We start from the raw sequence: 24,025 nt of genomic DNA, 5'->3' as shown, positions 1-24,025 counted from the left end.
TCAAAATGTTTTAAAATTATGTCAAAAATGATATTGTTTCAACGATTTTCACAATCATTTACACCACCATATTTTAAATAAAGGATATTTTTTATAAAATAACTTATAAAAATAACATCATTTTTAATACTTATATTTTACACTTACATTATATACTTATGTTTAATACTTATGTTTTATACTTATGTTTTACACTTATGTTTTACACTTAAGTTTAATACTTATGTTTTATACTTATATTTAATGCTTATGTTTAATACTTATGTTTAGTAGTTATGTTTAAACCATATGTTTTATACTTATATTTTATATTTAGGTTTTATACTGATAGTTATACTTATGTTTAACATTTATATTTTATACTTATGTTTAATACTAATGTTATATACTTATAGTTAATGCTTATGTTTTACACTTATGTTTATTATTTATGTTGAATACTTTTACATTTTCTTCTTATGTATAATATTTATATTGAATACTTATGTTTTATATCTGAATTATACTTATGTTTAATGCATATGTTTAAGACTTGTGTTTTCTCCTTATGTTTAATATTAACGGTTTCTCCTTTCACATTACAAAAAAAACAAAAAATTACCTGGACAAGCGCGTTACAACCCAATATACAACTCACTGATGTATTTAAAACAATAAAAAATAATCATTTTAATTTCCTCTTCCAAACTACTAAAAATTTATGGACAGAAAAAGAAATGTCTATATGAAATTATTGAAATATATTAGATGTGTTGTTGGTTGTAATTAGCTCAACATAACCAAGCAAATTATAAAAAATCATTTTGTATTGAATCTGGATAATCCTAGCACTTTGTTTAACCTTAACTTGAAATTAGACAGCTATAAATGAAATTAGAAAGTTACAAGATTAAGTTATGCACAATGCTACTCCTTCATAAATTCAATGTTATACTGAGTTGATCAAAGAGAGTGAAAGAAAGTGAATGGTGGTTGGTTGGGTGGTGCATGAGAGCTTGTTGCGAAGGAGATTGCAGCTACCTCATAATGGTCGTAAAGTGAGTTTATGATTAAAATTAGTAGAGAGAGAGAAAGAGAGAGGAAATCACCTTACCATGGAGTGTTGTCGTGGACAGTGGCTAGGTAGAGTCTCGATGGTCGCCTTGAACTGAGTAAGCAACGTGGTTGGCCGTCGGAAGCTGAGGCAGTGTGTGTGGTGTGGCTGAACGGTGTTTTGAGTGAGTGACTGCTTGAGGGGAGAAAATTTAGGGTTGAAGTGAGAATCTGATCTGTGAACTGAACCAATAGGAAAAAGAGAGAAGTTGTTGTTAACAATACATCTGAATTTATGAAAATGTCGAAAAGTTTTAAAATTATGCAAAAAATGATACTCTTGCAGTGATTTTTACAATTCTTTACACTACCATATTTTAAATAAATGATATTTTATATAATAAATTATATAATAAATCATTTTACGTAAATACTCTCAATTTAAAACATGTTAAATTTGTCCAGCAATCATAAAAGCAAGCCAAAATTAGCCAACATTTGAGTTGGAAGGAAAATATGTGGTGTCTCGATCTTACCTGTTATTGTTTTGGAACGAAACCTATTCTGGTCAAAATGGAACTAAACATTCATTCTAACAATTTTACAATTTGGGTGTGTATTAATTTTTCACACAAATTGATACACACCCAAAAATCTCTTTTTCATTTACAAAACGTTCATTTTATTAATATGTGCACCATGGTCTCCCGGATGTGGACCATCTTCATATTCTAACTCACCATACCATAGGTGATGACCATGCATGCGACTTTGTAACAAGTGATACTCAGTTTCGCACCTAGCGTGTTTGTGGCCAAGGATCCTCTAGTCTCTACTAGCAAAAAGGCAATAATGTCAACCTGAGAGCGTTACCCTCTCACCTGAGCCCATTCACGCCTAGCGACAACCCAAGGGATGCCACTCGATTTTATGCGCCCCTGATTGACTAGAGGAACTCTAGCAAAATAATGCTCCATCTCTTATTGGGATTGTGAAACTCACGCACCCACAAAAGAAATTTAATACAAGATCCAACAATTTTACAAATTTCAGTTTACACACATAAGAATAGTTCAATGATAAAATAATCAGCAATAGATATTAGTTATGATGCAGCCCAAAAATACAGTGGTTAATTACATTAATAATAATAAACATGGAAAATTCTCCATCAAGCATTTGTGTGCTGTAATTCAATGCAATGGATGAGATTTCCAGCATACATTCACAAGTTGTAAACCCATGCATAGTGGGAAATTCCAACAACCCATTATGGTTGAACAAAAATGTGAATAAGGGAGGATTCCCCTCATTATGACATAACAACAACTATATACAAGATATCGTAACACTTGAACAACAAAATGAACACTTCACACGACACGTCACGTCCAAAACTACAAAACTCATCATGATATTTCACACGACATCCGACCACTTCACAAACTACTCAATTATCTCTTCACTTCTTCACATGGCTACATTACAAACTACACAAGTATCTCATCACTTCACACTGCACATAGTCATATCACAATTCACCTGACAATACAAAATTCAAAATTCTCAATTTCAATGACATATATTCCAAAGTTAGTCTGAGAACCACTTAGCTCCTTGCAGTGGTTGATCGGCCTTGAGAGTGAGATGTCATTATTTAGAGATTATCAAAGGTGCTATGTGAAAACGAACAACAAAGTTAGATACAAGTTGAAATGATGAGGGACACACAGAAAGAAGATTAGAGAAAGAGAGGGGGGAAGAGAAAGAGAGATAAGAAAAATACTTATCATGAAGGAGTGGGATGGTGGGGTTTGCCGACATTGAATGGATGTGGCACGACAGGGGGTGGCGGCTTGTAATTAGGATTTTTGAACCCAAATGAACTTTCGTGTTAGAGAGGGTGTGATATAGACGGGTAGAGAGAGGGGGGGATCAAAAGATGCTTACCGGTGGGGAGTGGGGTCGAGGCGTGGAGGATGGCGGTGACCGGAGAGGAGCGTTAGACCGAGAGGAATGAGAAGGGAAACCAACCGGTGAGGAGCAATAGCAACGGCGTGTTGCAATCAAAGAAATCAGAAAATGCAGCAAAGGGAGAGAATGATAGTGAAAGAGTTAGAGGGTTTCAAACAGAGAAAAAGACGGAGGAGAGAGGGATCGATGGAGACTTATCAATGTGAGGCGGCATAGGTTTAAGGTGCTATCAGTCACGAGCGGGGGGGCAGGGGGGGAGAGAGAGAGAGAGAGCAAGAAGATGTAACGCATGTCCTTGTGGTGGAACTTTATAAAATAATTTAAGAAAATGAGACGGGAATTACTGAACTTTTTAAAACTTTTCCTTTTCTTCGCAAGATATAAATGATCCTATGTTTAAAATTAAAACCTGCTCTATCAACTAAAAGAGAGTTTACAATGGAAATCATTAAATTAAATTAAAAAGTTCTTTTACAAAAATTTACTTTCGTACATTACATAAAACGTGACTAGGCTTATGTTACTCTTTACTTGAGCCATGTCTGTCATGATGCTTCTTACTCATTTTGTTCCTGAGAGGGGGAGGGATATACATAAAAATAAAATGAGTCAAATACCTAGTAAACATTATTTCATACTATAAAAATATACTAAAATAGGTTTTCATTCATGCATTTGACATTTATCTACATATTTTATATAAATCATTCACTTCCTTTGAATACTTTACAAGTTGAGATTTTTTCTTTAAAAAGCTTTTCATTTCTCATAAAATATTTTTCACACCTTATACATTAATTCATAAATAAATTAAATCGTTCATAATTTTTTATTACTCTTTTCACTTTTCCTCTGGTCGGTATATACTATTATGCCCCGTGTGTTGGGTTAGTGGTCTTTTGGACCCGAATTCCACCCGTGGCTACAGGTTGGAAATCCCTTTTAGTCAGGGAGCAGCACTGGGTGCACTACCAGTACTACTTACACGGCATTGCAATTTATCCAGTCCATTAGTATTATCATTCATTCATTCAGTCATGATCGTTACGTAATTTCATATATTAAAACATTCATTTATTTCCTTTCATTTCCTTTCAGTCATTTCCTTTTCATTTCTTTCATTCATCAGTCCATTTCGTTTCATAAACATCATTTCATATCATCATTTAAATATCCTTTTATAACATCATTAAACTTCCTTTCATAGCATCATTTAAATACACTTTCATCACATCATTTAAATATCATTTCTTAGCATCAAGCATAAACCTCAACATTTCATTTCATGGAAAATAAAGATAATAGATACTATATATAACATCCATTCACATGCATACAACTATTACTTTAGATGCATAAATAGAGGTTGCTAAAGAAGGGCCTTCACATACGTATACCTTTAAACATTAATACTTGGCATACTTTCATAAATCATAATTTCATTTCCTTCATTGCATAAAAGAATATTTTTCATAAAAGTTTTCATTTTTATTTCATATCATTTAGAAAACTCTATAAGAGTATAAATATAATACTTACCTAGACTCCATGCTATTTTCATTTCATACAGTCTATTTATGTGCGTGTTAGATAACAACCTACATGCATACTTAACTTTACATCATTCATTTTTCTCAAGTGTATAAGCAATTAAAACTTAGAAAATGTATAAACTACCATCCACTTGGACTTCCTTCACTTATACCCATTCAATTATCCAAATGCATCCTCTCTACCTTCATTTACTACTCTATCCTTATTTCAAAGTCATAGCTTGTGACACCATGGGGCCACCTTTCTAACACATCGCATTCTACTTCATGTTTTTATCCTTATTTTAAAATGAACTTCCATAATTCACTTTCAAGGTTAAGACACACTATCACCTTCATCACATTCTTCCTACCAAACCATCCATTCAGATGCAGAACTTGAACCAACCAAGTCTACATCTCACTCCTAGTCAATACATACATCATTTCCTTTTTAATATACAATAACCAACATTTCATTCTAATCCAAGCCAAGCATCATACACAACTTTAAGCCAACTCTGAGACTTAAACATTGTGTACTTATGCTTAAGACAGATTATCCGTTATATATGAAAAATCTGTCTAATACATGCATCCAACCAATTAAGACATGTATCATATCCCTTTATCACCTAAGGTCAACATATAGTGTAACCAAACACCCACTTGCTTTTACAAGCTTCCTACCAGCCAATACAATCCCAACCAACATAACACTTCACACAACATGTCCAACTACATAACTTAGCCCGACACTTCACACGACATAAACAACATACAACCACATCGCCAACTACACAACATCTTCATCACTTCACATGGCATCCAACCACTTCACAAATTGCACAGTGATCCATATCTAATCCCGTCACTACATAACATACTACCATATAACCAACTACAACACACTATACAACAACCCATCACTTCACACTATGCACAATAATAACACAAACTGCATAACCATCCCATCACTTCACAAAGCATAACCACATCACAAACTTCACATTTAATCCCCATCACTTCACACTCCACACCCAAATCACAACTACTCTATTCAAAGTCCACAACATAGGGCACATTTCATAATTCACAATTATCAACAATAGCGCATCATTCACAACACCAATTAAGTTTCACAAATATAATAAATCATTGAGGGAAAAAGATATAAATTATACCATGATTAAGAGTTGAGAGCTTGCTGGTTCTTCACGGTGGGCGGCTTAGAATTGTGAAACAGGGGTAAAGAACTCATGGGAAAATGGGGATGCGGTGTGGAGTAGAGGACTGTGGTTGTGTGATGGGGCTTCGTGGTATTGGCTAGCCGAGATCCCCACCCTCTAAGGTGGTGGTTTACGGCTGAGTAGGCCATTTCGTGTGACCATAAATAGAGAAAGATGGAGGGTGATAAAGTGGAGGAGCTAGGTGGTGGCAGGAGCTAGAGGTTTGTGTCGGGTGGTGGTGTTGCTGTGGGTGGTGGCCACAAGGCCGTGAGGTGGAATGAGAGGCCGAGAGAGGTTCTACAAGGGGTAAATCGAGGGGTGTCGGGGCTGGGAAAGGAAGAAACCAATAGGGTGGATGTGAAGTAGTTTTCGCACGGTCGAGAGGACGCTGATGGCTGGGGGTTGCGGGGCGTACAGTGTCGTTGGTGGCTACCACAAGAGAGAGAGAGAGAGAGAGAAATAGGAGTGAGATTCAGGGAGGAGGAGAGAGGGAGGCAGTCTGGCCTACAACGGCATTCTGGCCTACAACGGCATGCTCATGGTGGCCAAGGTGCCTATACACGGCGGCGTTCGATGGGTTGGCACAGAGGAGGGCAAACGAGGTAGAGATCATGGGAGGAAAACGGAGGCAATCAGAGAGAAATGGAGAGAGATGAGTTTACCGGCATGAGGTGGCGTGGCCAATGGTGGCACTGGAAGATCTTGGTGGGAATGGCGCTTGGAGATCATGGCGTGAGGCGCCTGGGGGGTTTCGGCTGGGAAGGGGAGAAATGACGCAAGGGGAAGGGAGAAGAGAGGAAATAAAAGGGATTATGGATTTTGGGCAATCTAATCCTAACCCTACATTTAGGGGATCCTAACTCTAATCCAACAGTGCATATTAAACATGGAGAATTAAACCAACTAAAATAAAAGACAAATAGAAATAAAGAATATAAATAATTGCAAGGAGAATACTCTAAGTTTTAAACCAACTTTTATTCTTGATCTAAAAATAAGAATCTTCATCATAAAATAAAATGATGAGTTTTAGTAAATATTTCTAAAAGAAATAAAAGCATCTAAATAAATAAAATTTTTAACATAAAATAAAATGGTGAATATTACATAATATTCCTAAAAAAATAAAATCATTTAAATAAAATTATTTTCTAAAACTATATTATTTTTGGGGCTCGAAAAATATAAAGAGGCTTACTTGAAAATTAGGCTTGATTCAATAATACTAAAAATATCCCATTTAAAATAATTTTAGACATTTAAAATATTTGGAGGATTTTAAAATACTCGGCTCGCTTTAAAAATCATCTACTAAATTTAAAACACAAATTTAAAATTTAAAACTCAAAGGCCAGACTCATGACCAATCGAGAGAAAAATGAGTGGTTGGTCATAAGAAAGAAGAGAAGAGGCAAAATGGGAAGAAAATAGGGAGGAAATTAGTTTTAAGAGATCAAAACCACATCATTTTTGTGGTGGGCTGGGTAGACCTTTAAGGGCTTGGGCCTTAGTTGTGGGCAGGGGTTCACATACTCGCATTATCAAAATTTCATCTTTGAAATTTGTTAGGGATGGGGTCAATAATCTCTGCCTCTACTTCCCAAGGTTATTCCTATATGACCATAATTAGTCCCTCAAATAGCATATCGCATATAAAGTCCTAAGGTAGCCCATGCAGTCCAAAGTCTTAAATCTCACAAAGACATCTCCTACAACATCCTTGGATCCTAATGATTATTTTCATCATACTTTAGGTTGCGCTATCCACTGTTGACACATAAGCTTCAACTTCCAAGCCTCCATTGTATTCAACACTTGGTGACCTTTTAGTCTCTTCTTAAATTAAAAACATTTGTTTGAAATGGAAGAATCAATTATTATTTTTTAAATAATAGCTTAAATTCACTTACATGGTGGTGCTGACATGTCAGCCATATCAACTACTTGTATATTGGATTGTATAATGATTGTACCTAAGGATGTAATTTGAACAAACACTCCATAGGCAACTCAAATTTGATCCGTTTAAACTAAGCTCGTACTCATTTAGGTTTGGGGCCTTAGATGAAATACAAAATTCTCATTTGATCTTATTTGACCTCATTTGACCTCATCTCATCTTATTCCCAAACATATCAACGACTTGTATATTGGATTGTATAATGATTGTACCTAAGGATGTAATTTGAACAAACACTCCATAGGCAACTCAAATTTGATCCGTTTAAACTAAGCTCGTACTCATTTAGGTTTGGGGCCTTAGATGAAATACAAAATTCTCATTTGATCTTATTTGACTTCATTTGACCTCATCTCATCTTATTCCCAAACATAATTCAAATACAAAATTTTCAAACTAATCATCATAACTTTTTCAAACTAATCATTACAACTTTTTCAAACTTTTAAATAAAAAATAATTCCAACTTTTTCAAATCCACAAACAAAAATAATATTATAAAACTATATTATAACAATATTTTAACTTTATAATATTTTTTATTTAACTTTTTTCTCTCACATTTCCCAAAACTCAAAAAATACTCAACTAAACTATCTCACTACTATTCATAAACTATCTTACTACCATTCATAAACTATCTTACAACTATTCATAAAATTATTATCTCATCTCATCTCACTCTCCAAACAAGAGCTTATTTGGAGAGTGAGATTAAGATTTTGAGTAATTCTTAAAATGAAACAACACGTATAAAACTCAAGTCAACACATTTAATATTTTATGAACAATCTTGTATTAAACTCGACTTTTAAGCTTGCTCGTATCTATTGTATACATATATATTGATAAAAAAAAAATATATACATTAACATATGTGAGTGTGTGGGAATATATTTAAAAATATAATTATAATTAAAAAATTTTATATTTTATCAGTATAATTTTGATAGTTGACTAATACATAAAATTGTGATTTTATTTCATTTTATTTACTTGTTATTTTATCTATTTTTATTTATTATTTTTTATTTTTTAATTTTAAAAATAGAAAACTTAAAAAACTCTCTAATCGAGTCAAACCGAGCTCGGGAGATGTGGGCTAGATTTAGAATTAAGTGAGATATCCTCAAAACAGCCCCCAACCCATCCGAACTCAACTCAAATACAACCTTGTTGTACCCGCCCCTATCATTGGGGAAAGGTGAATTTTTATGGAGCCTGTTGGATGAATCGACAACTTCCAAAAGAAAGTCCATAAATTTAGAACAAAAAGAATCAAATAAGCAAAAACAATAATTCGTACATTATAATATTCTAACATAATTAAGAAATATATTAACAAGAAGTTAAGTTCTTCGAGGATACTTTTCAATCCAAATCTTGAAAAAACTTATACATAATTGAAAAACAAATGAAAGGATATGAAAAAACGTATATTAGTTTTATATAAGTAAAGTATTAATATTAACCAAGATATTACCATCAAGACAACTATAGCCAATTGTAGACAATCATGCACATTGTATCTATCACCAAGCTATATATAGACAATAATCATTGGAACCAACCTGGAGGGGACAGTTAGACCCCTGGACTTCGAGCCCATCTCTAAGGCCAAACTCGTCCTCAAGTCTAAGAAGACTTATTGGAAGTCCCACAGATGGAGGGCTTGTAACCACAATCATGGGGTGAGATAACCCAAAAGAACCAGGGATGAGGCCAAAAACTGGATATAAAAATCCTGAGTAGGATAACTCCTACAAAACAAGAGATATCATTTCCAAGTAATAAGGGATGAAGGATAAGCACACACGACTGGTGATCAGAGTCAATCAACATCACGCCACATCCTTCTATAAATAACTTGCCAGAGGTAACAAATCTTTCCATCTTCACTTTGATATACATTTATACTTGTGTTGTTACTGACTTAAGTATCGGAGTTTACACAAGATGGCCAGCGCTGTTCCTTTATTATCGTAGGGTTATTCGTACGGTTGGTTGTGTAAAACACGTCCTTTACACAACCAAAGCTAGGTGCAAAGAGATTGGGACAAAGCAATGAGATGGAGAGAAAGGGAGATGGTAGAGAGAGAAGGATGGACGGTAAGAGAGAAAGAGAGAGAAGGGCAGAAAGAGACTGATGGAGAGGGAGCTTATCGCCATGGTGAGGCACCGATAGAAAATCGACAGGCTAAAGTGGTGTGGAGGCATAGTATAGATAGGACGAATGCCCTAAGGACAACTAAAAATACAGAGAGGGAGAAAAGAGAGCTGAGCGGCTTGGGGTAAGAAGGGAGCAAGACACCTTTGACAAAATGGTGAGTCTAGAAACCTTTTTTTTAAAACCAAATAGGTTACGCCTAGGCTAGGCTTGGCCCAGTCATAACATAACTATTTTATCTTGGGAACTCTTACCAAATCTTCAAATTTCAATTAAAATATGATTGGTAATAAAATAATAGTAAGATAGTTTTTCAATTTTATTTTTATTTCTTTGGGTTTTCTATAAAAGGCTCATTATCCAATATTTACCTTGAAAGCAATGAAAGATGAATAATTGTGAAAGAATTTTTTTTATTAAATGGTGATAAATTTTCTTTCGGGTGCATGAGACAATAAACACCATATAAATAGTTTATACTCTGGTATTTCTTGTCTTTAAACTTCCATCTTTGTTTACAAATAGTATGTTAAAATCCTTAATTTTTTTCATCAAATTTCTACAATGGGTTTCATTATCCTTATGTTTGTTTACCTGGAAAACCAAAGAAAGATTTAATGGACTTGTGAGTATTTGGTTTATTGGAAAAATAAGAAGAATGAAAGAAAATGGCTAAATTCAATGATAGCCAACCTATTGGAAGAAAAAGACTAATTTTCATTCAACTTTTCTGATTAGCCTTCTCCATGCATCAACTAAGTATTTATACATGTAAATGAGTCATAAGTCTAAATAACTCGTAGGCCTTACAAATAAATCTAATCCAATATGCCCATACAAGATCAGGCCCATAACATTTCCTATTCCTTGAAAGCAACTTTCCGCAAGGTTCAATTCAAATTGATCCAAATGTATTTGATTCAAGCAGCAATGAACCAAATACTTAAAGGATACGAACCAAGCTTGACATGCTCATATTTACTAGCACCAACATTGTCAGCGGCCCAATCACAACTTATGAGCCACAAACCAATGCATTACAAGTCATTGCATCAGAGCCAAACTCACACAAGTTTTTACAAAACCACGTAATTTAGATATATCTATTAGATTTGAAGAATCCGAATATGCTAAGATCTTATGTCAAACAATTGTAGAAATTTGGTATAGAGAAAGTACATGTAGCCATTGGAGAGAAGATTGTAATGGTTCAGTCCTCTATGTCTAATATTGACTACCTCTAAAAATCTCATAGTGATGGGAAGCATGGAGTCTAGAATGAATTTGGAATGAGATCATAATTTATATATAATACTTGATTTTAATTTTGTATATTATAAAATAATAGAATCACATGAGCCCTTAATTAGTCTTACACATGGATTGGGCATAAACCACTTTAATGCTTATCATCTGACCAAAATAATGGGCTTCTAGAGATGTGTCAATAGCTCAATTATGTCTTTTTATTGATTACACTTAATGGGCTTTACAGACATTACCCAAACTTTATATTTGATAATTATATAATATATGATTTATGATCTATTTAGGTCCAAAAATATTTCTAACAATCTCTCACTTAGACCACATAGGTCACTGAAATATCAAACATTATAAACTTTATGGGCCCAAACTGTAATTGCCAATCTTTATGGATATATCTAAAAAAAATCTTGTTCAATGAATAATATCAATATAGGATCATGGCAATCGTTTTCATATTTATTGCGACAAGACCCATCCATGGTGTTTGTGATTTCCCACTAGGTCTACACTTTTTCCAACCACAGTCCCTCTTGGAAAAAAGTGAGATTTCTTGTATTGATTATATCATTAATGACATAGATCAAGTACGGATTCGTAGAATAGAAATTTCATGTAATGTGTTCCTTTATCATGCTTTTAGTCCAACTTCATGACTCAAACATTAGTCATGACATCATTCTTTCAAGTGCTATATATTACCACAATTTGAAATAAATGCAACTTTATTTTAGAATCATCAATAAACCATAATACGATCGTAAATAGTGTCAATAAAATAATGCATAATAGAAAAACTCCCACTAGTGTCCCACTAGTAATATATGTCACTAGGACCAACCACTCCCATATGAGCTACATGCCCTTTAAACACTTTAGGTGGTAAGCTCTTAGTGAGCGGATCTACAATCAAGGGTACTCAATTGACACATGACAATTATGAACTTTTTCATTTACAACAAGAAATTTAATGTCAATGCGCTTAGACTTTGACGAACTCTTGTCGTTCTTGAAATATAACTCAGCGACCTTAATTTCACAATAAAATTTTAGTGGACCCTCAATGATATCCACGACTTCAAGTCTAGTGATAAAATCCCACAACCATATTGCTGCTTGATTGGATACCTCATAGCAAGCAATGAACTTTTTGTCTATGATAGAAGAAGCTATAAGCATACATTTGATGCTTTTCCATGACACAGCTCCCCTAGCTAACATGAAAATATAACCTGAAGTGGATCTTCTACTATCAAGGCAACCAACAAAGTCAGAGTAGTCCGAGAACCCAATAATCTCCAAATGGCCCAACAGCCAATATGTGAGTATATAGTCTTCTGTAATTTGCAAGTATTGCATTTCCCTTTTAGCAGATTTTCAATGATCTATGTCTAGATTGCTCAAATATTTGCCAAGCATTCTAACTGCATACGCAATCTTTGAACGTGCAAACATAAACATATGTAACGTCTCGAATTTCGACCTTAGAAATGTCACGAAATTTCAAAAGGATTTCATGAATTGAGCAATTGATTAAGTTTTAGTCCGTTAGCGTGTTCGGATCCTGATCCACTATAGAGAAGGAATTTTTTTTTATTTATTTGAGGTATTTAGGAGTATAATTTTATGAAATGAATTGTACTAATAGACTCGTATGAATATTTAAGATTTTATTGTGCGATAAAAAGTTTCAAATTTTTTGGATGAATAGTAACCATTCAATAGAGCGCCACGTGGCATCTGCTTCAAATAGCTGTCAAATCACCATGTAAGAAGTCAAAATCCATTTAAGATCATTAAAAACCTTTTTGGACACATTGCACGATCCTAGCCATTCAAGATGGTAAGGTGATTTATTTTTATCCATGTTTTATCTTTTGCTTATCTAATTGTTTTATAATATGTCATGACATGTCATCTTAATTTGTTACAAGAATATTTGTTACAAGTCATGAATGCGATGTCATAAGCATACAATTATGTCACAAAGATATTTATAAGCCATGCATGAGTCGTTTCGTTTTATCACAACCTCAAGTACTAAGATGAATGATTATCCTAGTGAAACTCTTGTTTCTATTCTGGAGTGTTTAAAATGGAATGAAATATCTTGGGTTGATAAAGTACCGTCAACAGACCTCGAATGAGACCTAAGTAACTAGTTTCCAGAGCGAAATCAAGCACTAAACGCCAGTGGGCTTTGAAACATGCTACAAGTACAAGTTATGGGTTTACCTAAGGGTAAAGCCTTCATGAATGACGTACTCACATTGTGAATTTTAATAGAAGAGTTTATGTTTTGGGATTAGTATTCTGGTACATTGTGTATTGCTAAAAAAATTATGCGCTGCAACTACTACATATTGTTAGAAGTATGCTATGTGCATTGCATTCTTAACTGTCATAAACGAGGGTATGTAACCTCGTGTTACATGTCTCGATACTTCATGCTTCATTAAATCGAGTGCATCATTACAATCAAGTCTTTAGACAATAATTACAACATGCAAAGTGGCATTCTCCCAACTAGGCCATTTAGCATAAATAATATAAAATCGAGGTATAGCCAAACAATAACTTTCCTCTAGGTCGACAATGGAATGGATAGATTGATACCAAAATTATACAATTTATATTTAACTACCTTGTATCATCTATGACCCAACAAATAACAATCTTCCTTCAGATCGATTATTATTCGCATGGATATAGATGTAACTGGATGCAGATTCATGAAGCTTTTACTTTTTTAGGCCAAAGAGAAAATCACCATGATAGAGGTCACTTAGGTGACGTATAACTTCAATTTCTCTAAGCCATATGTATGAATTGCCAATGAATATCTCAAACAAAATTGTGTATATAAATAAGAAAATATTAAGTAATAAATCTATAATAGAGATATTAAGAGAGAGAAAGTTTTTTTTTAACCCAAATAACAAATGGGTAGGTCAAACAAGTCAAGGTTGGCCCATGGGTATGGGTCTTATGATATGATCTGGGCCAATAAAGTCAAACCTAAATGGGTTAAAGGTTGGACCCAAAAATTGGGCCAGACCATAGCTACAAGCATCTTTATAAAGACAAGTCCAATTTGAAGTAAAAAGAAACCCTACTAGAATTAGAAAACCCACAACCCAAAAATTATTATATGCGACCTAATTTCTTGTAGCAAAACCTTAGTTGCCCCCGCCACTGTTCCGCTCAACCGAACACCATTTTCGGCTCCTCCGGATGCCTCCGGCAGCCCTTTTTATTATTAAAAGAAAAGTTGGTTTTTTGCCACCATAAGTAGCAGTTATGGAGAAATATTACACACCAACAACCACCACAACATACCAAGAAAAAAAAATTCAGTCATCTTAATTACTCAAAAACTGAATCAAAAAATAATTTGAATGGTGAAAAACAACACAAATATGAAATTTTATTTTACAAATAATAGAAACCGGAATCCAGCGACAAGGAGGCTCTGATCTCACTTGTTGGATAGGAAAATCTGAAAATGCTAAGATCTCATGTCAAAATGTTGTGGCAATTTGGAAAAGATAGTGTACATGTAGCCATTGGAGCGAAGAGCACAGCAGTTCAGTCATCCACATCCAATATTCACTCTCTTAAAAAAACTCATAGCGATGAGATGTATAGAGTCAATAATGAATTTAGAGCAGGTGCCATAACTTATATATAATACACTAATTTCAATTTTATGCATCATAAAATAATAGAATCACATGGGTCCTTAATGAGTCTCTATACATGAATTGGGCTTGTACCACTTTAATACTGATCATCTGACCTAAATTATGGGCTTTTAGAGATGGTCTCAATGGCCCACTTATGCCACTTTATTGATCACACTTAATGGGCCTTATAGACATTACCCAAATCTTATATTTGTCAGCTATACAATATATGATCTATTATCTATATAGGTCCACTAAGGGCTCGTTTGGACACTTAAGGTATCTTAAAATTTTGTGAATGGTAATACAATGGTGCATGAATAGTAATGAAATAATTTGAATTAAGATATTTTATTAGATTTTGAGAAATAAGACAGAAAAATTGAATAAAATATTATAAAGTTATAAAAATTATTTAGATCTAACAATATCTCCCCATTATGGGCGTTTGTTTGTTTGTTTTTTTTTTTTTTCCGATAATAGTGAGAAATGAAAGAAATCATTCTAGACATGTAGAACTTTAGGGAAATTGTGGATATAGTCCTCCCCTTTTTCTTCCTCCGTCAAAAGGTTGAAAGAAGTCATACCTTATAGAACTTGAGGGAAAAAGCAAGTAATACTCCAGAGTCTCCCAAATTAATAGACATCAACGATTTGTCTAATGGGTACTCAAATAGCTTCCTTGTTACATGCACTCTGCAAAAACCATTATTGTCAAAGGCTACAAGATCAAGTCAAAGTTCAGTGCTTAAACATGCAGTAATTACAGGGGTTGAGAAGCAGCCCAAAAAAGTAGTATTAGCATTGGGACTATAACAATTCAATGTTCAAACACAATAAAGTTTATTTGGATAATTAAATGGCACTATATACTTTGACGTTAACTCTAATAGCTTAAGACTTAAGTTCAATTCTGTTTAAGACTTAACACTTAACATGCGTTTACATACCTCCAGCCAGTGTTAACAACAACGAGTCTACGAGTTTTTCTTTTGATTTATGGTATATTCTTCTCTCAATATGGCAAAAACCATCAAGAAAGAGTGACAAAATTTAAAGAAGCACAAATGTGAAAGATTATATTTTATTGAATATTTTTCTAGCATTAACCAAAGTTGAACTCAAATTGTACATGCACTTGACACTCTTTCTCCTCCTCCTGTATCCCCTCACCTTTTATTGATATTGGTGGTAGTGTCCGACTCGTCGTCCTCCGATTCTGACATCTTCAACTCCAGTCTTGACTTGACATGATTGGTTTTTCCCAATCTCCTATCTTCCTTTACTTCCTCTTCGTCTTCTTCTTCACTGGTAACCTTTTTACCCACCTCCTTATTTTCCTCTTCTTTTTCTGGTTTGTGTATCTCCTCTTCAATTTGATGATAAGTGCATAGAAGTCTTAGGATTCCACTTCTTTGGCTTTTCTCACTTTATTCCATTATTTTATAATGGGCAAGAAGATTAGAATTCAGATACTATAAATGTGGTTATGGTTCCCACTCTATATTCATTTTTGCCTCCAACGTGTCCCGTCACAATGAGATTTGAAAGAGTCGATATTAGACATAAAAAATTGAATTGTTGCACTCTTCTTCTCTAATGACTACAAGTATGATATCTATAAGTTTTTCTACAATATTTTGACATGTGATCTTGTGGAATTCTCTAAATCCAACAAGAGGTACAATGTGTCTATTTTGGAGTTTTGACTTTTTGACTAAAATCCATGGATTATGATTATGGACATACAAATGCACAATTATGCTTATGTGAATAATGTACTAAGGGGCTTAATGAATCCATGGATTATGATTATGGACATACTAATGCACAATTATGCTTATGAGAATAATGTACTAATGGGGGTTAATCAGAATGTATTTCTTTAGGGTTCAAGGGTTGTTTTGCTATTCGTCTATATATTTTGTGTCTGTATGGTTTATTTGTTTTGAATGTTTATCATATGGTTCAAAAGCTTGTGATATGCATCTAGCAAGACTAATCACCCTTTGGCACTTTCTGTTATCTTTCAATCTAATTTTATGTTCATTAATTAGATTTCTTTTGTTTCAATACAATTTACATAATACATTCTAGTTGTTAATGCCTAAAATTTGCACAACTGACCAGAAGGGACGAAATAATTATTCCCGACCCATGTTGGTGATTCAGACTTGGATACGGTATTTTTCGCATTCATCCATGAAATAAATAGTAAACAAACAAATAAAAATAGATAAAGAGAGACACAATGATTTACGTGATTCGACATAATGTCTACGTTCACGGGTAATTTGGGGCGCAAAATCCACTATGATAGGTGATTTTACAATCTCTCATGGTCTCACATATCACACAATACAATGAAGGAATTTAGAAAATATCCTTTGAAACCACTATGTGTTGTAGAGTTTGTACATGTGAAACTTTTGTGGAGATGCTTGGAGAGTCTATAGAGAATGCTTTATTCGAGGTTATTAGTTAAAGAAGAGAAATGGTATATATATACTTACATTCCACTATATGTAAAATGTGGCATCTTTATCATTCTTAGATCATTCGTTGTATTTTTCATAAAAATGTAAAGGTTAAAGGACAATGACACTATCATAGTGAAATGAAATTATGACTAGAGTCGAGAGTGCGCCATATAGAATTTTTCTAAAAAGAAATGTTACTTTTTATCACGTCTTTTGTCGTCTAAAATTACACTTGAGTGGCGCCCTCTCATTTAAGTGATTAGTACATGAAGCTATCACATTAATAAATATAATTGAAAATGACAATATCTCGAATGAATAATAGACTCAATAATTTTGACAAAAAAAAATTTTTTGAAAAGGTGATGAAATTAAAATGGCTGTCAACATGACTAAATAGTATGTTTTATTCCATGGTTCAATACCAAATTACATATTTTATTTAACCTTTAAAAATATAATATAATATCTCGAAACAATTACCGTATTCACATTCGAACATTAAAAATATGGCCAGTGTTTTTTGTGGCCACCAGGAGAGAGTTTTTCCAATTACAAAAAGACTTTTTGTAAGGGAAACTCAACTTTTTGTGACAGTTTTTCCGTCATAAAAAACCGGTTATTTTGTAGTAATTTAGGTTCCAACGTTCTAATTTTATACATTTCAAGTATAGTGAGTTAAAACGTATAAAATCATGCTCACAAATTTTTTCGGTGACGATATTCTACGTACAGTCATTTTTACGTATTTATTATATACTCTATTAATGTGATTGATTAAAATAATTATTTTATATTAAAATCAATCACATTAATAAAGTTTACAAAGAACATATAAAAATAATTGTACATAAAACTTTTATTTTTGTTTTCATATACTGCTACTTAAAATGTATCACATCATCAAAAATATATATATATATATATATATATAATATTAAAGCTACCAAGATCATGTACGACAAAAAATAGTATCGATTCATGCACGCAATTATTTTGAAAAAAAAAACGAGAAAGTGATGAAAATGGTTGTCAAAAGGCACTAATCACAGCACAAATTCCACAAAGTTGTAACACCTTTAACTTGATCGACAGAAACCACCGACAACATGGTAGTTATGGCGTATCTATGAAAAGTGACAAAGCGTGAGATTTAAGAAACAAGCTTCAACAAAACACAAATAACAACTTTGATGTCTCAACCCTAACCACCACAGTCCAAAGACATGATTCCATTCTTGCAATTGTCGATCCATTCTGAACAAAAGAAAATATTATCTCAACCATTTTTTAGGTAATTTGGCTGCCACCAAATTCACATTATTACATGAGCAATTCGCGCATGACCAATCCATACAAGCTGGCACGGATTTTCTTTGCAGAGAGCTCTTAATTAAGTTCTCGTTTAGTTATGCAATTGAGATGAGATATTTTGTTAAAAGTTGAATAATATATTATTATAATATTTTTTTAAAATTTAAAAAAATTAAATTATTTATTATATTTTATATAAGAGGTTGAAAAAGTTATAACGATGAGATGAGATAATTTGATTTTGTGCTTTTAAACTTTTTGGAATAAATGAAAAAGAACCTCTCTTTCTTGGCAAAGCTAATGAACTAAAGTGACACAAATTTTCTTGTAGCAGTAATGACTTGTACTGATCAGGATGCTTAATTAGCACTACTTCATTATTATGAACATGAACATGCTTGTTTTTTTTTTTTATAACTACTTGCATGATCTGGGGTCCACCACATTTTGTTAGTTAAAACTATGTCTGTTTGTCTCTGTCTTTCTCTGCCTATAAATATCCATGAAATTCTTGTTTTGAGCTAAAAGAGGTTGACTGTAAATAATGGCTCCCATTGTTGCACTATTCCCGAGCTTGGTTCTCATGATGGTGTTCTCTTCATTTTCTCAGAGAGCTGATTCACTAAGCTTAAATTACTATGAAAAAACATGTCCGAATGCAGAATCAATCGTTACAAATGCTGTCAAGAGTGCAGTGTCAAAAGACAAGACAGTTCCAGCAGCACTGCTCCGGTTGCATTTTCATGACTGTTTTATCAGGGTAAGTTAAGTTCATATATATATATATATATATATATATATATAAATTTGGAAAATAACATTTTTTTTTATTTATTTTTTTGTTTCACTCATGTGTTCTTTTAGGGTTGTGATGCCTCCGTGTTGTTGTACTCAAAAGGGAGCAACAAAGCAGAAAAAGATGGGCCACCCAACGTATCCTTGCATGCATTATATGTCATTGACAGTGCAAAGAAGGAACTTGAAGCTTGGTGCCCTGGCGTGGTCTCTTGTGCTGATATCTTGGCTCTTGCTGCAAGGGATGCTGTTTCCCTAGTAAGATAGATATATTAACAAAACTGAATTACTAGACATTCTGTCCTATAATCGAGATCTAACCCTTCTAAAAGGAGATTTCTTAAATATTCTTAAGCGAAGAGAAATTTCCACAAAGTCGAAATCCTTACTGTTTTACAACACTTTTAATTCCCGAGATTGTACTTATATGTCACTTAGGAGACTATCAGAGTCTGCTAAAATAATTTCACACTTCAAGATAGATCAAGAACTTAATACAATGTTCTAAAAAGAGCTTCTAGGGGGTAGTCATTTAACTTTTTAATGAAGATATAACTAAATCCTATACTTTATGATTGGATATGTGAATTTAATTGATAGTCTGGAGGTCCGAGTTGGGAAGTACCCAAAGGAAGAAAAGATGGGAGAACTTCTAAGGCCAGTGAAACAACACAATTGCCAGCTCCAACTTTCAACATATCTCAACTGCAACAAAGCTTCTCTCAAAGAGGTTTGTCTATGGATGATCTCGTGGCTCTTTCAGGTAAGTAAACCCCATTCATCATTACATGACACTCTCACATAACTTCAAGAAAAATAGGTTAATGTAGTTTCTCACAAAACATGACCCATTTGCAGGAGGGCATACTCTAGGGTTTTCCCACTGTTCTTCCTTCCAAAATAGAATCCACAACTTCAATTCCACGCACGAGATCGACCCCTCTATGCATCCATCCTTTGCAGCAAACCTAAAAAGTGTTTGTCCCAAAAACAACAAGGCAAAGAATGCTGGCACCGCCATGGATCCTTCTTCAACAACCTTCGATAACACTTACTTCAAATTGATCCTCCAAGGGAAGGGTCTGTTCTCTTCGGACCAAGCTCTGCTTGATTTTCCAAAAACTAAGGATTTGGTTTCCAAGTTTGCCAGCTCACGAGAAGCTTTTACAAAGGCCTTCGTGAATTCAATGATCAAGATGAGCAGCATCACAGGTGGACAGGAGATTAGGAAGGATTGTAGAGTGGTAAATTAATATTTTTAGCATAGCCGATGTCAAGCTATGAGCATAGAAATAGAGTATGTCCCACCGTTTCCTTATTTTTATTAAATACTCAATAAATATTGTAAGGGTATTTCATGTGTCTCACTCCCACTTGAGACCCTCAAATTCTTACCCAAACTTAAAGGAGATTTTAATCCATTTTCAAGAATTCGAAAAGGATTCAAGCATGCTATCATACCAATTGCTGCCACAGTTTTTTCTCTCCCTTTACAAATTGCCAATGACTAAGAGCACATAATAGGGGTTTATTATAGAGGCATAGGTGAAAATATAGAATACACGCAACTTAGATATAGATAAGAACTGTTAAACCAACTTACATTGAATTTGGATAAGAACTTAGGGGATCTGCCCCATCGGTTTAAACCATCCGAATAGCATGGGAAAAATTAACCTTGTAAGATGAGTACTATTTCTCACAACTGTTTTAAAAGGTAAATCAAATCTAAACTCTGCAAAAATTTAAGCATATCAACTAAGAGAGAGAATTGATGGAATTCATTCCAAAAGTGCAACTAATTTTATTGGTTCCCTACATAATCACATATATTAGACTACCATACTATTGAAGGATTGCAACTCCTTGCACATACATTTCTGTCAGTAAACCACTACCTCATCAACCAAGATGAGTGGCAAAAGTCAACAAGCAAAGACTCCATGCTGAGCAAATAAGATGAACAAGTATCATCTTGCTACACATTTTGTATGACCGTGGGCAGCATGAACTTTAATCAGAATGACTATATGAGAAACTTTGAGAAGCTACTCCGGTTACCTAAGGCTGTACATCATTCAGAACAATCTCTGTCAATTGAATGTTGCCACTCAACCCAGATGCCTTGTCAGAAGGCATGAATGAGAAGCCGTCAAGAAGCTTTAGACACTTTAACCCCCATTTTGCCATCAAGAACGAAATAAGATGATGCCCACTTCATTTATGGAGGAAAAAAGTAAAAAGCAAACAGGTTAAGTGTACACACAAGTGCCTGTGATCCAGTATAAAATACATTAGAATCCAAAGGAACTACAAAAATACCTTCGATTATGGTAGGTTGTTATGAAGACTGACCCAGGAGAATTTTGCAACAGGAATGTCACCGTGGCAAAGAGATCATCAAAGGCTTAGCAGCACAGATATTGGAACACATATTTCAGCCAATTAAGACAGACAACACACACACACGTGCGCACACACAAGAAACAAAACCTACCGGTAGTGTCATACAATACATCTGCCCCAAGAATAACCTTTGGGTGTAAACTAAATATAGATGCATCCCAAACTCCCCAAGTCAGTCCCAGTACCTACAAAGTAGTACTAAATCTCCTTAAAAAGCAACTCAAAAGGCCAAAGTGGTTTACAGGTAAAATATACTTCGAATCATGCTTGTAGATGGTGAGCAACCAAGCAATGGGATCAAAAAACAAAAAGTGAAAGATAACCATTTTTCTCTAGGTATTTTTATCAATTGAAAGTTTCCAGAGCCTTTGCCCAGAGGAACGACTGTGAACTGGCAGTTTATATATTAACAAAAATAATAGTAGCGGTGGCAATACATTGCACTTGAGTTTATTCAGGTCACACACTTTTTTCATGTTGTCCAGCACCTGCAGATCCAAAAAAATAAAATTGCACAATGTTATCTAAAAAAATATTGAGCAAACAAATTTCATAGGGCATCAAATAACTAGTCATGCTAACAAAACTCCTAACTCCTGCACCACACAGCATGATCATTTCCAGCACAAAACCAATATTGTGAAAGCTCATTTCAGGTTTGTGGTTCTAATGGATACTCCAGAGAAGAAGAAGAAAAGGCCCTTTAATTGCCATTTAGGGTAGGTTTGGGGGGTGAGATGAGAATTTTGTGTTTTGTTTTGAAGTTTAAAATATTAAGTTTTAATATTATTATTGTTTTGGGATTTGAAAAAGTTGAATTGTTTATTATATTTTGTATGGGGATTTGAAAAATGTGTAATGATGATATGAGATGAGATGAGAATTTTATGTTTTGTTTTATACCCCAAACCTGCCCTAGTCATTAGTATTGATGTCTGATTATTATTTAAGAAGGGAGAGTGGTTCTTGTACATAATAACACATATTCTGATCAAAATATGGCAAACTGACCTCTGGCCCAAAGGATTTCCCAGGAACTTTTTGTTTAGAAAAGAAAGTACTGGGTAAAATTAGAATAAAACGTGAAAACCATGCATATTGGCAGTTACAATAGGGTTGAATTCTACGTCCCATTTGAAGGTCAATATTCCACCAAATTGGGAATCTCAGCCCAAATTCCAGTTGTTGGGTGTGTCAAACTAGTCACCACATTTTCAGGCCAAAAAAGAAAAAGTGGGTCACCATAATCATCATAAGGGTAGTCTTCAAGTTTACGTAATTGAGTCCTGAAATTATTGTGTTTTAAAGAAGAATCCATCAGATAACAAAAAATTAGCAATCTTTTAAAGAAGGATTCATCAGAAAGTACATCGAAACCTAATTTACTTCTATCGATCACAGTTATATTCTTCTCTAAACTCAACATTATCGTTATCAAGCACAAAAGATAGAGTGAAAAAGATAGCAGATTAGCAAAACTTATTGAGAAGTAACACCTCTGTTCTATCGGACGCGTCGGTAAGAGTGACATTAGCACCCACTTTCGCAGCAACCAAACCAGGCAAGGAAGTCCCGGCGCCTAGCTGCAAACCAGAAATTACAATTAAAATTATATAAATGCAGCTTTAAAAATCGCATGCTAATCTTTTCATGGAAATTGGATCCCGGAAATGACCCCAAACAACTTCGATTAGAGGAATTCAAGTGCCTACCTCAATCACGCTGGCTCCAGAAAAGCGCAATCTCTGTTGCCAAACATACTCGGCCAGGACGATACTGCATGGCCAGACAAACAGGCCATAGTCCTCTTTCATGTTCTGCATCAGGAATCAGTGACAACACCAAGAAAACGAAATAAGAAAATCCAGGTCTTGTGTGGGTTTTTCTGTTTTCAAATCAAGGATTAAAGAAGAGATGGAGGACCTCAATGATCGAGATAGAAAAGGGCGATTCTTCCAAGTCATCTCCGAAATAATGCCGGGATATCGTCGTCATGGGCTTCTCGGCCAGTTCGCTGGAGTGACCGCCTTCCATACCCGTCGGGAATACGCCGATCTTCCGGAATTGGCAGAACCGATGCTCAACAGGAGCAGCTTCGACTTTCGAGACACCATTGCATAAGGCCCATATCGTATTCGATTTCGGTGTTTCTTTTCACTTGGAGTTGGCCCAGTCATATGAATT

General features: G+C 34.3%; 2 protein-coding genes across 2 annotated transcripts; one reads left to right on the top strand and one right to left on the bottom strand.

The window, feature by feature from the left end:
• The first annotated feature begins 19,163 nt into the window (after positions 1-19,163).
• On the top strand, positions 19,164-20,802 carry LOC108997653 (peroxidase 64-like). The gene is made up of 4 exons (XM_018974015.2): positions 19,164-19,400; positions 19,505-19,693; positions 20,036-20,198; positions 20,294-20,802. The coding sequence occupies exons 1-4, from the start codon at positions 19,185-19,187 to the stop codon at positions 20,686-20,688; spliced, it is 963 nt and encodes a 320-aa protein (XP_018829560.1). The 5' UTR covers positions 19,164-19,184; the 3' UTR covers positions 20,689-20,802.
• A 392-nt stretch (positions 20,803-21,194) lies between these two features.
• On the bottom strand, positions 21,195-24,020 carry LOC108997647 (methyltransferase-like protein 23). The gene is made up of 7 exons (XM_018974006.2): positions 23,765-24,020; positions 23,554-23,658; positions 23,338-23,424; positions 22,279-22,329; positions 21,933-22,026; positions 21,758-21,842; positions 21,195-21,650 (listed from the first exon to the last, which is right to left on the bottom strand). Exons 1-7 carry the CDS (start codon positions 23,873-23,875, stop codon positions 21,497-21,499), a joined length of 687 nt encoding a protein of 228 aa, XP_018829551.1. The 5' UTR covers positions 23,876-24,020; the 3' UTR covers positions 21,195-21,496.
• Between the last annotated feature and the right edge of the window lie 5 nt (positions 24,021-24,025).

This window comes from Juglans regia, chromosome 11 (assembly GCF_001411555.2).
Source record: "Juglans regia cultivar Chandler chromosome 11, Walnut 2.0, whole genome shotgun sequence".
NCBI classification, from domain to species: Eukaryota; Viridiplantae; Streptophyta; class Magnoliopsida; order Fagales; family Juglandaceae; genus Juglans; species Juglans regia.
This window is presented reverse-complemented; position numbering and strand designations above follow the sequence as displayed.

What these genes read in the sequence shown, in the direction of transcription:
- LOC108997653 (XM_018974015.2), top strand. Translation starts at nt 19,185, where the DNA reads ATGGCTCCCATTGTTGCACTATTCCCGAGCTTGGTTCTCATGATGGTG. An exon ending in CAAGGGATGCTGTTTCCCTA is followed by an intron (nt 19,694 to 20,035) that starts GTAAGATAGATA and finishes TTTAATTGATAG; the next exon opens with TCTGGAGGTCCGAGTTGGGA. An exon ending in TGATCTCGTGGCTCTTTCAG is followed by an intron (nt 20,199 to 20,293) that starts GTAAGTAAACCC and finishes ACCCATTTGCAG; the next exon opens with GAGGGCATACTCTAGGGTTT.
- LOC108997647 (XM_018974006.2), bottom strand. Translation starts at nt 23,875, where the DNA reads ATGGAAGGCGGTCACTCCAGCGAACTGGCCGAGAAGCCCATGACGACG. An exon ending in TGTATTGTATGACACTACCG is followed by an intron (nt 21,843 to 21,932) that starts GTAGGTTTTGTT and finishes TGTGCTGCTAAG; the next exon opens with CCTTTGATGATCTCTTTGCC. An exon ending in ACAACCTACCATAATCGAAG is followed by an intron (nt 21,651 to 21,757) that starts GTATTTTTGTAG and finishes CCATAAATGAAG; the next exon opens with TGGGCATCATCTTATTTCGT.